Here is a 16,659-nt window from a genome sequence, read left to right as displayed (position 1 = left end):
CAATAACAACAAATGTGAAATGACCATATACAAAAATAAAAATATATAAGCAAACATTCATGATTTTAATGCTAAAAGTATCACCATCTCCTCTACTTCCACCCTTAAACAATGATATTAATATTATTTTTTCATTTAAATGCTTTTATATGTATTAGTAACAATATTAATAATAACAAGTTCAATAAATAGTATTCTTATTTATATTTTTAATAATAATAATAATAATAATAATAATAAAGATTTTGTTTGTAGAAAATTCCTAATATTTTTATTTACAAAAAAATCCTAATATTTTTTATTTATAGAAAAATCCAAATATTTTGGATTAGTTTACGAAATAGTTTCAAATTAATTGATAGCGGTTTCAACTAGTCAAAAAGGATCAAACTGCTAAATTTTGTAGGTTTCCTTGATTTTTTTGTCAAAAAAAAAATCTTAGAACTAAACCTAACTTCAAGATTTTTCTAAAGAAAAATGCAATGTATTTCGGATCTAACCCGAACCTCGACCCATATAACATCGCAAATCATCATCTATTGCTGCAGTTCGGATAAGACGCTGCAACCCCTTGCTCACTCGAGCTCTCAAATTTCAGCCATGGCTTCCATCGTTCTTTCTCAGGTAAGTCCACTTTCATTTCATGTTTCTATCTTTCCTGCATTTATCTCCTCCCAGTTCATTAATTTCTTTAGTTGAAAACTGAAAATTTTAGGCGCTATATATGATACCGACGGATGTAGCAAAATTTGAATCGAAGAAACTTAGGGTTTCCTCCTTTCTTCCCCAATTCAATGCAGCTTCTGTGTCTATATCCACGGTTTCTTCATATTGCTGTCGTCATAATTATGGATTTCGTCGTGGAGATTCTTTGATGGTTAGAGCTGAGGCTGATGCTGGTGCTGATGCAGAGCCAGAGCCAGAGCCCGAGACGAAGACTGTTGCAGCAGAAAGTACGGAGAAGGAAGACGAGGAAGAAGTAGAAGAAAAAAAACCTAAGAAAGCTATTGTAAAGCTTGGCGACATTATGGGGGTACGTTGTTGAATGTTCATCAATTCCTTCATTTATCTATGGTTTCTCTGTGAGTTTTGGGTTCATAATTTCATACCAAGATGCATTTGGCTTTCTTTTATTGCGGGTTCATAATTTCATACCAAGATGCATTTGGCTTTCTTTTATTGCGATTGGTGTAAATTTGAACCTTGAAACTGGTTTAAAATGATTTTGATAATTACATTAACCTTCAAGATCGCTCCCCATTCTTTGTGAATTCGATAGTGTATTTTGATGTTCTTTCTGCGTGGTAGTTCAATTGCACTCCTGTATCTGTTCATATATTTGTAAAAATTAAGAATTGTTTGAATATCAGCCAATTCCACCAAACCAATGTAGTTTGGATTTTTTTTTTTTTTTTTTGGTTCAACCACCTAAGAATAATGTTTTTTTCCCCTGATTTTTGAGATTTAAGACATTGATTGTTTTTTTATTAAACATTCGCAATCACCTTAACTGGGTATACAATATTTCCGGTAACTTTGTTTAGGTTTAATTGGGTATAAAAACAAATATAGTTTTGCATCTTTAGGTTTAACCAACCACTAAAAGAATTATTGTCTGAGTTAACCACTACCAAAACTTTGAATTTTTTTTTCTTTGAAAAAACCACCTTAACCGGCCGGGTTCAAAGGGTTTTCTGGTGTGACGCAATCTTTGACAATAAATAATGAATATGAAAACTGGAAATATTTAAATGACCATGTGGTCTTTATGTTTAAAAATATCATAATATTTTATCGACATATAGAAATATTTCATCGAGTGGTTAATACCTCTTTGATTTTGGTTTTGTGATGTTAGATTCTGAACAAGCAAGCAGTTGAAGCTTCAGAAAGCTCAAGGCCAGTGCCAGACCTTCGAACTGGAGATATTATTGAAATTAAATTGGTAAGTTGTCCTGAAATCTAAAATCTAAATAGTATCAGTATGTATGAGTCTTTTTTTAAATATTTTGGAGGAAAAAGAATTGCAAATTTTGTCGGCCTAATTGTTTTGATGATTTGGATTTATCTTTTTGTAGGAAGTGCCCGAGAACAGGCGTAGGTTGTCTATTTACAAAGGTATAATAATCTCAAGGCAAAACGCTGGCATTCACACCACAATTCGCATCCGCAGGATCATTGCTGGAGTTGGAGTTGAGATTGTCTTCCCCATGTAAGCTGTTCCACACATTTCATATCCTCTCACATAAATGATGCTACATACACATGCAGAAAAACTTTGACATAATGGAAAACCTTCTTTCTCTATCATCAGATTAGTTGGTCCCGTTAAGTCAAAAAGAAACAACACATTATCCCCCTCCATCCCAAGTAGGGATGTGTTGCTTCACATAAATCATAATGAATATTGTTTTTTTTATTTCCATTAATGTTATAAAGCATAGAAGAAAATGACAGCAAATGGAAGGAAAAAATAAACGATGTCAAACTTAGGACTTAATGGGACAAATTTCTTCCCTTGCTTTTCTTATTTAAGCTCTTGTTTTCGTGTTTTTGACGAAGGGAGATATGGTTTTAGGGGTTCTATGAAAAGAATATGCAGAATCATTCATAATGAATATAGCTAGATGCTACCACGATGCGTTTTTTATTTTTTTTTATTTTTCTTTCCATCAAGTGTTGTGTGGATAAATAATGGTTAATAAAAGAGTAAATTACACGAATGGTCCCTATGGTTTGGGGTAATTTACACGTTTGGTCCCTAACTTATTTTTTTAACTCGGAAGGTCCCTACTGTTTGCTTTTATTACATGTTTGGTCCCTACTTTGTGTTTTTGTTTCATGCTTGGTCCCTGTCTTACCTAAAAATACTATTATTTAAATAGGAAAAAATAGTGGGGTAGGTAAGGTAAGGTGAGGGGGTGGGATTGTGGGTGTGTTTATCTAAATAAATTAAAAAACCAAGGGAAAAATAGTCTTTTTAACTAAGACAGGGACCAAACGTGTAACAAAAACAAACAATAAGGACCTTTCGAGTTAAAAAAATAAGTTAGAAACCAAACGCGCAAATTACCCTAAACCATAGGGACCATTCGTGTAATTTACTCTTAATAAAATGATGGCAACCTGGCAGGCACACTTATAAAATGGAAGGAAAATGTAAATAAGGGCAAAAAGCCTAGTTTCCCTGATTTTCTAATTATTTCTTTTTGGCATCAATTGAAAAGAAAACATTGATATATGTACTTTACTGGATTAAGTTTTGTCTCCGGTAATTCCAACAAGTCTGTCTGATGTGTGTGTGTGTATACAGATACTCTCCGAACATCAAAGAAATAAAAGTGGTGAAGCATCGGAAAGTCCGAAGAGCAAGGTTGTACCATCTGCGAGACAAGCTTCCCAGGCTCTCCACCTTTAAATGAAAACCCAGTTTTGGTCTTGGAAAACAAACACAAATCATGTATCAAGATTCCTTTTATATGTAATTTTTGTCTAGTTCACTGATTGATTTGGCAGCAAGTTGGATTATCAGTATCTTAGGCTTAGGTAGGGTTGGTCCTAAAAAATTAAATATTCTTAAAGGTTCAGGACGAACAAGAAGAAAAAGACCCTTATCTTTATTATAATTTTTAATTTTTAAATAAAAAAATATAATAAAAAAATTGGGTTCGGTGCAGCTGTCTACTTTGTCCCCCTTCAAAGCCCCTCATGATCTTAGGTTGTGGGGAGTGGTCACCACCATCCCACCGAAAAAGTGGTGTCACCACTACGCCATATCAGCTTTACACCAGACCCACTACACATAGAAAATAGTCACCACTCCAAAATATTTGTCTTCTTTTTAATATTAAATTAAATGAAAAACCTAATTAATAAAAACATAGATAATAATAATAATAATAATAAAGTCAAGGGTGGAATTTGTACATTTTAGACCGGTTTTGACCGGTTTTGAGGAAGAAAATTAGAAAAGATGTTTGTTTTGCTTTTGACCCAAACTCAAGGGATTATAATTGACAATTGTTGAAAAATGTGTCTCCTTCCTGATTAAACAGGAAACGAGGTCTCCATCGGTTTCCTCCGTTTCAATACCTACAACTGTGATTTTTTTTTTTTTTTTTTTTTTTTTTTTTTTTTTTTTTTAATGTGCAATGGCTACAACAACAAAATGGTTTAAATAATATACTCATCTCCCATTCGTCGTCTTCTGAGTCATGTCACACACAGAACACCGGCTCTTGAGGCGGTGCTTGCATTGTCTTCTGTCGCGCCACATCAACATCACGCGTCTTTAAAGACGCCCACTCCGGATAGCCTTATATAGTTTGAACTGATGTCTTGATTTGATTTTTTTTAACTACAATTTAACAATCATCCCTTTTGGGTTCCTGTCAGGGCAAACAACCGATATAATATGTGTATTTGTACTACTAGTTAAAAACAAGGTTGTAAAAATCGTTCAGTAGTAGTTCGACGGTCGACTGGGGTCAAACGATTAATCGGGGACTATAGATTACTAATAAAACTATTTTAAAACTTAATATATCCTAAGAAAAAATAGTATTTGAAAATTTAAAATTTTTAAAAAATGAATTTTTGAAATATTTGGTATAATATTTGAAAATTTGAATATTTAAAAATTTAAAATTTTGAAGTTTTGAAAATTTTAGAATAATATTTGAAAATTTGAAAATTTGAATTTTTTAAAATCTTCCCGCCAAGGACCGACGAGGACCGTCAGGGACCGCCGAAGAACGCCTAGCCCGAGTTTGACCGATATTGACCAATTTCCGCCTAGCACCCCTAATCATAATCAGTTGCAGACCGCCTAGCGACTAGGCTGCCGCCTAGGCCGATATTTACAACACTGGTTAAAAATATGTATTTATACTTCTAGTTCTAAAAATGTGTTTATTTATTTAAAAATGTATAAACATATTTATATTTTAAAAATGTATTTTTACATTTTAAACAATATAAATAGACAAAAACAAAATGTATATTAAAACTAGCATTTAATAAAATAAAAATACGATCTTTAATTAAATTATTTTTTTCATGTATAAATATGAAAAAAAAAATTACTTAAAGGTTAAAGTTTAAAAGAATTGCAAATTTAAGGTGTTTTTTTTTGCAAATTTATTTAATGATAACCTAGGAAACGAATGATAAGATGTAAAAAGGGTAAACAACAAGATTCTAAACAAATTAGTCTATCATGTCTCTAAAGTTTATACTAATATAGTTTTAATATAAAATAATTTTTATTTTATTTTCAGCTATCGTTATTCATAAGTGAATAAAAATGAATCAGGTTTTACTACAGTACATTCGTTATTCACTTATGAATAAAAACTATGATTAATTTTTTTTTTTTTTTACAATTTAAGTATCATTCATATATGAATATAGCATATACTAAACATAATATATTCATATTTTTAATATTCAACAATTCATTCACTTGTGAATATTACATAGTATATTCAGTTCTGAATATTAGATGATATATTCACTTATAAATATTAAATAATATTTTCATATCTAAATATTAAATATTATTACATGGTATATCATATGTGAATATTACATAGTATATTCACTTGTGAATATTAGATGATATATTCACTTGTGAATATTAGATGATATATTCACTTATGAATATTACACAACATATTCACATATGAATATTACAATGTGTTTTCACAAATATATATAATTTTTATATGTTATTCACATATGAATAACATACAAACTTGCATATTCGTTTTTTTGTTTTAATAATCATATACTGATTCAGGTGAGAAAGCATATACATATATGAATATAATGTAGTAATTTATTTATGCATTTCATCAAACAGTTAGAGTGCATATAATTTAACTTTTTTAAAAATGTTAAAAACATGATAGTTTGACTATTTAAATCTTATAAAATAATAGATAGATAGAGAATTATATGAAAATTTTCAAAAAAAAAAACAATTTGATTTTTTTCTAACTTCAATTTTGAAGTTTTATTTGAGAATTGATGTTGAATGAATGATATAAAGTGGATTTTTGTTGATTCTTAATAACTAGGTTACAACCCGTGGAAACCACGGGTAAAATATTTATAAACCATTTAAATTATTAATAAGATTTAAGATTTTTTTTTTTTAAAATTTTTGTATTGGTTATTTAATATATATATATATATATATATATATATATATATATATATATATATATATATATATATATATATATATATATATATATATATGTTCAGGTTCATTTGAGACCATTCTAATTTTGTGAGACCGTGAGACCAAATCTAAAAATAATTTTAAAATGCAAAATAAATGGAAAAATCCAAAAATTCTTTTTTTAAATATTATTTTCGGAACTTGAATTAACTAAAAAAAATATAAAAATATACAAAAAAATTAAAAAAAAAATAAAAAAAAATCCGTTTTTTTTTTGAAAAATACGTGAAATATTCTAAATAGAATATTACACTGACATATTCTAAAAAATAATTTTAAAATGCAAAATAAATGGAAAAATCTAAAAATTCTTTTTTTAAATATTATTTTCGGAATTTGAATTAACTAAAAAAAATAAAAAGTTCTATTTTTTTTGAAAAATACGTGAAATATTCTAAATAGAATATTACACTGTACATATATATTCTAAAAATAATTTTAAAATGGAAAATAAATGGAAAAATCAAAAAATTCTTTTTTTAAATATTATTTTCGGAACATGAATTAACTAAAAAAAATAAAATAAAAATTAAAAAATGCGTCTCACGGTCTCACAAAATATGGGTGGTCTCAAATGAACCTAACCATATATATATATATATATATATATATATATATATATATATATATATATATATATATATATATATATATATATATATATATATATATATATATATATATATATATCGCATGTGAGGACATTTAAACAAATTGGGTTTGAGGGTTAACTTTTCGTAGATCTGACTTTCGTGTTTGTTAACTAAATGTGTTTTGTATTAATTAAAATTTCATCTCTGTTAATACTCTTTTATTGGTTATATCAAGCAATATACTTAAAAGGACATGATCTTAGTAAATCATATAAAAAATGTTTTTATGACCATTAATTATAAAATAAATTTAACAATACAAAAGCTAAAAGAATACTTTTATAAATAAAATTTATGTAGAGTATAATTTGGTCTTTATTTAAAATTTATGTAGAGTAAACATTAAAATTGGTCATGTAAAAGGTGTTTGACATTTCTTTTTAATCATCTTTGACTTTTAACTTTTTCAAAAAGTTAAAAATTATTAAAAAATTACTAAAAGTTGTTTGGTAAATTAAAAAGATCTTTTAAAACCAAACGTTTAGTTAAGAAAGAAAAGTTGGCTGAAGAAAATATAGGAATTCTTATTTATTTTTTTGTGATTTTTAGCTTTTATCACTTAAAAATTATAAAAGACAAGCCAAACACATTTTAAACACCATCTTTTAGATAAAGTTCTTTTACAAAAAGAACTTTTATGTTCAAAAAGCAATCCCAATAGTTTGTACTTTCTTAAGTTTCAAAAGAGAATTTTATTTAAGATTTGATGCTTGTTTCATGGTTTTAACAGTATTTTTGGTCCTTGAGTCATTGATTTTAACGGTTCATATGTTATTTTTCTAAATAAATGTTACTTTTGATCCTTGAGTCGATCAGATTATTTGCTTCACTTCTAACAAATTTAGTCCACAAATTATGACCGTAAGCAAGAGAGTGACTGTGCGGAAGCATTAAACATGTAAAATAAATAATAGCTATATGGGTTAACATAATGAAATAAAGTTGACACTAAAACAATTTTTTTTCTGAACAAAATAAGAACCTATTTAAATGAACATAAAAATGACAATTTGACTGGTGTGGATGGTCAATAATGCATTGTTATTTCCCTCAAAAGATAGATCTGTTACAGATACTTCATTCACCTCTGTCATTGCCCACTTAGTTCCCTTTTCCTCTTCACGTGATGATATATCATTCTGAATACAAACTCAATAACAAAAAAAAAAAAAAAAAAAAAAAAGATTAGGGATACTTTTTTTAAAAAAAAATTAGAGGTATATTTTGAATACAAAAGAAACAATAAAAACAAATGTTAAGCTATGGCTGTCATGAATATACCGTTAATAAATTTTGTTTTTGTAGTGCATATTCTTGTTCATCTAGAATGAAATAAAAAACGATTTTATAGCCGTCTTCTTCAATTAACTTCCACCTATCATTACCTTACACCTAGAAATTACAATGAATGGCAAAAAAAAAACTAATTATAGTGTAATCATCAATGACATATATTTCTTATGATAAAAAAACCAAGCACTTAGCTAATTACTTCCAACAAAATGTGTGAAAATGGATGTTAATTTAAACAAAATAAATTATAAACTTCCAATTCCAAATTGACGCCTTTAACACTTGTGCAAGTTCAATTTCTAATCGGCACTTTGGAGAATCGCGATTGTAACTTAAAGTAGATGCGACCGAAAGTGAGAGCTAGAGGTATATATAAATCAAAAACCCACCCATCGAATTTAAATTTAGATATGATTAGGATTTCTGATTTTTCCATGGAATTCAAATCTATTTCCTATTTTATTGGGAGAATTGGTGAAAAATGACAGCTGGAAAGAAAGAAAGCATTAGCAATTCAAATCATTCGAACAAACAAAAACCTTTAATTCAATCAACAAACAACATTAGCAATTCAAAAAATGGGCAATCAAAGAAACAAACATGACAGATCAAGAAAGAAGAAAGAAATGCGAGAAGAATAAGACCGAGAGAACTAAAAACATAAAAATATAAAAATATAAACATGTTTTTACCTCCATAGATTCTTGAAAGCACCGGCAACAATTTGGTCGAAGATATGAAATTGCAATCCTATAAAACTCAGATTCACGATCATTTATGGTATCGATTTCGTTCCTCGTATTTATAGAATCGATCTGTGAGTTTTAAAATTCAAATCAATATCTAGTTTCCAAAATAGAGAAGAGAAATCAGGGGAATAGGAAACGTGATTTTGGGAATAAACCGATCAAAAGAAATTTGGGGATATGTTACAGTTGTGGATTTTAAAGGTGAAGGGCAATTTTGGCAGTTCACTTTGAAAACTCTTGGGGTTAAAAATTGACACGTGGCAGAAATGGATTCTTTTATTAGATAGGAAGATGTTGATCTAATAAGACTGAGAGTATAATTAATCGTAGATGTTGAAGATCTGATCATATTCAAGCAGATTTGAAGGTTGGATTAAAAGAACCAAAAACGAATTTTTGTTGTTAACTGTTGAATCGTGTTGATAAACACCGGATGATGTTGATGATGATTTAACTGAAGAAATCTGGATGATTGTTGAAGGTTGAAGGAGAAATATGGATGATGAACGATCGAAATTTCTGTACAGTTACGTATTTGAGGTTGAAGGTCATTATCATATTTATAAGTTTACCACCGTGTCTTTTTATGCGTAGATTAAATGAGTTGCTGAAAATGATTCCCCTATTGTCACTCTTTTTTATTTTCTCAATTGAACTCACCTCTCTCTCTCTCTCTCTCTCTCTCTCTCTCTATATATATATATATATATATATATATATATATATATATATATATATATATATATATATATATATATATATATATATATTAGTGGTGAACCCGCGCGATGCGGCAACAGAGAAAAGTTTTTTCGTCAAATAATTTACTTTGAATACATAATTCTCGGGTGTTGACTAATTCGTTTTTTTGGGTTGTTTTTCGTTAAAAATAAAATAAAATTGAGTTTTGATTAAAAGTTCGTTACTATTTTGTTTTAAAAATATGCATACTTTTTAGTTTTGATTTAAAATATAATTGTTCAATTTTAAAAATAAATAAATGTTCTTTATTTTATATGTTTAGATTGATAATAACATGCTAGTATTTCTCCCTCCCCCTTCCGCGCCCAAGTGAAAGGGGTGATCATGACTAGTAAAAATATAAGAAAATGCAAGCTAAAAAATTTATATTAACTTAACTGAGTTAAACTAACAATATAGAAAGATATGAAATATTATCATGAAATATGTGAATAAACATCTTTTTTTGAAAAATTAAGAAAAATTTGGTTTGAAATTTCATCTACGACAAAGCTTTTCAAGCACGAATTTCTAACAAAATTTTATATTGTATTTGTACGTAATAGAAATCATTTGCTATGTGTAGACACATGGTTTCCAACATGGATTATTTTTCTTGCGACATGCTATGTTGAACTAAAAATAAAAATACGTTTATTTGTAGTAAAAAGAAAAATATGATGTAATCCTACTAAAAAAATAGAAATACGTTGTTTGGAATGTTGGGGATGATGGATAGTTTTTTCACCGATTAATTTCTGTTTGGTGGTTGATGATCGTAATATATCATATTTCAAAGAACACTCAATGTATCGAGAAATAGTGTTCAATTATATTGATTAAGAGATAGACATTTGTTTTCTTTTTTCGCGAATAGTTTTATAATTTTATTTACGGTGTGTTTCCAAGTTGAAACAAAGGGATAAGATTTGACTTGTTTGATGGTGGAGAATACATGAGAAACGACAATTAGTAGTTTCCTTTTGACATATATTTTATCTATTATATTTTCTTCAATAGAAGATAATTAATTTTTTTTTTTTCGACATTCAGTTTCTTTTCATAAGCATGTCAATTTTCAAGTTATACAAAATTCAACAACAAATATAATTTAATTTTAAAAATTTATATCATTTGTGTTGATGTTTTGGGTTTATATAAAATATTTGTTTATAGTTGTTTTAAGTTATCCGAATAGCTTGTTTATAAAATATGTTAATATGTCCATGTATTATGTTTATAAGACTCTTTAAAAACATATCATCATGGTTATAAATTAATAAGTGGTGGTGCTATAAGTACCCCTCGGTAATTTTACCTCCTTAATATCAATTTAATCAAACTTTTACATTTGAGTTGACATCATTTTTTTTTCGTTCTTTTTTTTTTTCCTTTTTGTTTTTTTGTTGTTTTTTCTTTTAATAATAATAATAATAAAACTTTTACTTCGATGTTTAATACGATTTTTTTTACGTTAATGAAAAGTACATGGTTATAATAATAATAATTATAATATATAAATTAAAAAAGAAATTAACAAATAAAAATGTCATCCGAATTTTAAAATTTTATACGAAATTTATAATAATAATAATAATAATAATAATAATATAAATAAAAAAGAATTAAAAACAACTAAAATACAAAATAGAAAAAAACAATAAAAAAAACAAAAGATCAAATCAAGAGTGGGATAAAAAAAGGAGTATTTATAGAAAAACCATTAACAAGTGAGTTCAAGTAGCTATATATGTTGAGTGTTGGCTTTAAAAGTTATCTTCCCCATAACAAAAGTCCCAAACGCAGGGATGATGTCATCATAATTTTAAGATTCCAAACGACAAATGAGAATAATAGCAGATAACTTCAAAGAAATTGTATTTGAGTTAAAATAAATGAAATAACTAAAAGCGTATAATAAATAAAATACTGCAAAACTTATAATAAATAAAATACTTTAAAACTTATAATAAATAAACTTATAAGATTGAACGTACTACGTCGTGCTATTTTCAAATTAGATATGATAATTTTTATATTTAAAGTATATTCTATAGAATCTATTCTAATAAATAATTTTTTTTTTACCATATGTCACATTCTTATTGGTTTGTCACATGTCATTTTATGGTTATTTTCAATTAAACTTTTTCCACATGACATTTTGTGTTTTTTTCTATTTTATTAAATTACATATAATATTTAAATGTAATAATTACAATAAATATAATAATAAATGCATATCAATTTCAATAATTGATTTTTCTTATAATTTCAATATTTCTAAATTAAAACTTCATTAATTTAATTTGTTTATTTATCTAAATTATTTGTTTAAATTTAAAAGAGAAAATGTAACATCCGAAAAACACAACCAATTTAAAATTTTCAAAACAACCAGATTTTCATTAAAAAGTTTACAAAAAGGTTTTCAATACAAGTCATTAGAATATTCCCAGAATCTCGTTGCTACAAAATCATGAGGAGCGGTACGATCGCGCCTTCGCCTTGCCACAGTCTCCTGAAGAACCTGAAAAACATTAAACCACAACTGTAAGCCCGAAAGCTTAGTGAGATACCCCCAAAATACCAACCACGTATACGCCCTTCCAGGCTACGCCCTTCCGGTCCAAGACATATAAAACATACATAACATAACAGAACATAGAACAGCCATGCATATCGGGTCTACCGTGTGATCCGCCGTATCGGGCCTTCAGTCCAACGGATCCATCCTCCGGGTCTAGTCATGTCCTTCGAGTCTACAGTGGGGTTGGTCCGCCCGCATCGGGCCTTCAACCCACCTGGTCCACTCTCTGAGTCTACAGTGTGACTGGTCCGCCCGCATCGGGCCTTCAGTCGGCCTGGTCCACTCTCCGAGCCTCGGCACATCTGGTCCGCCCTCGTGGGGCCTACAGCCTATCCGGACCGCTCGCTGGGCCTTCGGAACAACCAGTCCGCCCTGGGTATCTTGGCCTACAGCACAAAGCAGGACCCGCCTCAACCCATCTCCAGTCCAAACAACCATGTGCACAAAACATACATTCATATAACAGTCATAGTCAACAAACCGAGCAAGCAGATCACATAGCATATCATTACCCTAACCGGGTTACCGACCTAACCGGTCGCTAGCATAGCATCACTCTGTATATCGGGAAAACTGACCTTAGCAAGGCCTCCTAACATGTACCATCCTAGCTACCAGGATGTAGACACATCAAACAATAACATAATAACCATAACCGAATCTCAATACAATAAAGGGTCGGCCTTGGTGCCTTAGACCCTGTTGATATAGTGAGGATAACTCACCTCGAAACTGCCGGCTGAAAGGATAAGATCCCGCTGCTCCGAACTCTGACACGAACTCCTCCACTAAACATCAAAACATACAACTCAATAAATACCCTTAATTACCAAAATACCCCTGGAAGACAACTGGTCAACCTTGGACGAGTCAAAGTCAACCCCTGACTGACCCTACTCGCCGAGTCATCCCGATGACTCGCCGAGTCCTTATGCTCAGAACTTCCCTCAATTAGCGACCCAACTCGCCGAGTCACCCCAAGACTCGTCGAGTCCAACAACTCTGAGTCCACTCGCACCCAACTCACCGAGTCATCCCTTGACTCACCGATTCATCGACTCAACCAGAAATATTGGGACTTCCTCGACAAGACTCGCCGAGTCCAAATGGACTCGTCGAGTCTAAGGCCATCTTCAACCTACTCGCCGAGTTGTTCTTCCAACTCGTCGAGTCCCAGGCCATCTTCAAGCAACTCGTCGAGTCCACCCATGTGACTCGTCGAGTACCACCGGTCTGAATCCATACAGAAGCATCTCAGGCCATGCAATTGATCCAAAACATAGATCCAACCTCCTACAATCCATCCATCATGTAAAGTGGCAAACTTTACGTGAATCTAACGAGATCTAAGCCATATTCAACTTAAAACCAAGGTTTGGGACATGGTGGCTTCACTAAGCACTCAAACACAGGAGCTTTAATGCACTCTAGGCCTTCAATATTCCAGATCTGAGGTAGCAACCTCAGATCTATCCTCCAAACTCCAAAACATTCCAAGACATACTCCCCACAAACCCCAAAATGATGAAACTAGGAATGCACAATCTAAGGACGAAGATATTACCTCCAAAAGATGCCTCAATAGCAGCCAAACTCGAATCCAAGAAAAGCCCTTTGATCCAAGCCACTTCTCCTTCAAGATCTCTTCAAACAACACCTCTCCAAGCTCTAATTTGCTCCACAAATGATCTCTCCACGAATTTAGGGTTTCTGGAACTCAAGGGGGGATAAGGGAGGCTGTGGAGGGGTATAATGCTCTTTATATAGGGCTCAACCCCAAAAATTAAGGTTTTCTCCATACAGCACCTACTCGCCGAGTCCATCCTTGGGACTCGCCGAGTAGGCCACTTGACACGCGACCATGACCGCGACCTGACTCGTCGAGTCCATCCATGGACTCGCCGAGTCATCCTCTAAAACTTACACTTTTAGCCCTTCAACTCTACTCTTGCGATTCCGAGATGTTACAATTCTCCCCCACTTATATTAGGCTTCGTCCTCGAAGCCTACGACATCTCATCTTCAAATTACTTCCCACGACGCGTCACTTGACCTTGACCGAACCAAGTCCCTCAAGGTACAACCATAGAACTAGAAGCTCACTTTCTCCTTCCATACGGTGTCCCCATCACCTACTCAAACCGGGTACCAGCTGAACCCTCTGATAACCACACTCAACAACCGAGAATTACCCATGATGCCTTACTGCTCCAATTCTCATCCTTCACTTGACTCATATGGCTATAATGCCACGAACCATCGGATCCCCGATTCGAATTCCACTCTATCCATCTCATGACGACCGAAAGACCCATCCTTCCATTTCGGAGCAACTCCCCCGAGTTCTCCTCTCGCAATCACACACACATGCTGATCTAGCTCTAGCACCCTCAGGTTTGGATAACCTGATACACCGATGATATCCTCAAACATCCTTCCAGGATGAACCGCTAAAACATAGCCAAAACCCTGATCAGAATCTCACTGAGAGTCCAAGACTCTCTCTCTACGTCCCTTCCGAACCCCTCTCTCTGGTTCTACGCCTGCGGTATTCCCTCCGCGCCCTGAGCAAACATATCAAGTCGAATGAGCTTTTATTCCACCGCCGCAACACACTACTCAAGGACCATCGACGGACCACTCCAATCATAACTCTACACTGCTGCTTTCACCTCTGTGAATTCGTTCTATGATTCAGAGTATCCTTTCCTATTTGATCCCTTTGAATTCCATATTTGAAGTTGCGATCGGATCTATTCATTAAAAAGAATCGATTCAATACATTTCTTATGTACCTATGGGTGCTATGTTGGATTTGAATCAAATTTCGGATCAATCTATATTGATTGGCTGCCTCCATTATGTTGTTGCTAGCAAATACCGCTATTTTTGGTTTTGGCTCTTCCAAATCATTCCCGCAGGAGATCCGGACCCTTTTTTTTCTGATCCTTCGATAAAAAGATTCATTCTCTTCATAAAAAATAGGAAGTAGAACCAATAAAACCAATAAAGATGTCGTTTTCCATTCATACCTGGAGTTGAATACCCCATTCAAGAATTGTTTTGGATCCAATCCATAGGAATCAATAGAAAAGGCAAATCTCTTATGATACACCAGATCCGGCTCGGTTATTGATAGAGTGAATAAATCTGCCAGTTCTTGAAATCTCTCTTCTGATTCAAAATCGTGGTGTAACGTGTATCCTCCCCTGTTCCGGTCATGGAATAGATGAAATAAATCAAAAAATGGATTTTTGTTCAAGAATGAAATCTTGTTGGAACTGTCCATATCCGGTTCATCCTTCGGAACCATATCACATCCCGAATCTGATGAAATAGGATGAATTGAGACGGTATTTTGTAAATACGTAATTATCTTGAATAGATTAACCATTTCTTTATTTTCCGATCGCCTGAGAAAAGAAAGATCTTGTTGTTTCTTCAACAATTTCTGATCTCTAGTGGACCTCTCAGTAGGATTCGAACCCAGATGAAATTCTGACCATCTGTCAGAGAAAAAAGAACGAACGGATCTTGTAGGATTCCCAAGAAATTCTTCGATTTCTTCTGGAAGCAGATGATTAATCATCTGCTTCTCACGTTCCGTGAATAGCCGGGACATTGAGGAATATCCAGAAAGGCATTTCGGGAATCGGTTTGATTCTATCTCTGTTCCTTCCGTTTGAAGAAAGGAAGGATCCCAAAGAATCGATCTTTCTTTTAGTTGTTGAATCTCTCTTTGATTGATCAATGTGTGATATTCCGAATCCTCATTACTAATGGAATCAAAATGATCTCTGGATTGATCAGAAGATCCTTTCAATTGGCTACAATCCCTTACTTGAACGAAACTAGATCTTGTGGAATCATATTGAATATTTGACGATACATTCCGTACCTTGTGAAAAAACCGATCCTTGTTTACCAACCACACATTGTCTAATCAAATCAAATTCTCTCTCGATACGTTCCTCAAAAGATCCGATTCGGGCGGATTCTTCCCCCAACTAACGAAGAGATCTTGGCGGAATTGCCACATATGAAATTGAGCACAATTTTGCAAAGAAATAGCCGACTTTTTTCTCGAGAAGAGATGGGAAACATGCTCAATATCATTTGATTTAATAGTTGACCCAACCCCTTGTTGTTTGAAAAAACCCTCCACTTCAATTGGTATTTTTTCACGAAAAGCAGACATGAGATAACAAATCCAGTGTTTCACTAAGATTTCGAATAGTGGTCCCGAATTCAAGTTGATTCTATTTTGCCTCTTCCTCAGAGAAAGACGATCAAACAATTCCCAATCATGGTCCTTGCGGATCGGATCATCCCTATAATATACAAAGAAAAACTCCAGATATTTGAGATCTTTCTCTTTGAATAAGA

General features: G+C 32.0%; 1 protein-coding gene and 1 long non-coding RNA gene across 2 annotated transcripts; one reads left to right on the top strand and one right to left on the bottom strand.

The window, feature by feature from the left end:
- The first annotated feature begins 489 nt into the window (after positions 1-489).
- On the top strand, positions 490-3,519 carry LOC145000909 (large ribosomal subunit protein bL19cy-like). The gene is made up of 5 exons (XM_078960212.1): positions 490-624; positions 716-1,033; positions 1,859-1,945; positions 2,079-2,212; positions 3,314-3,519. The coding sequence occupies exons 1-5, from the start codon at positions 601-603 to the stop codon at positions 3,420-3,422; spliced, it is 672 nt and encodes a 223-aa protein (XP_078816338.1). The 5' UTR covers positions 490-600; the 3' UTR covers positions 3,423-3,519.
- A 4,255-nt stretch (positions 3,520-7,774) lies between these two features.
- On the bottom strand, positions 7,775-9,155 carry LOC144999977 (uncharacterized). The gene is made up of 2 exons (XR_013661073.1): positions 8,886-9,155; positions 7,775-8,039 (listed from the first exon to the last, which is right to left on the bottom strand). It is a non-coding gene; the product is annotated as an uncharacterized LOC144999977 (long non-coding RNA).
- Positions 9,156-16,659: the final 7,504 nt, after the last annotated feature.

This window comes from Lactuca saligna, chromosome 6 (genome assembly GCF_052625555.1).
Source record: "Lactuca saligna cultivar CGN05327 chromosome 6, ASM5262555v1, whole genome shotgun sequence".
NCBI classification, from domain to species: Eukaryota; Viridiplantae; Streptophyta; class Magnoliopsida; order Asterales; family Asteraceae; genus Lactuca; species Lactuca saligna.
This window is presented reverse-complemented; position numbering and strand designations above follow the sequence as displayed.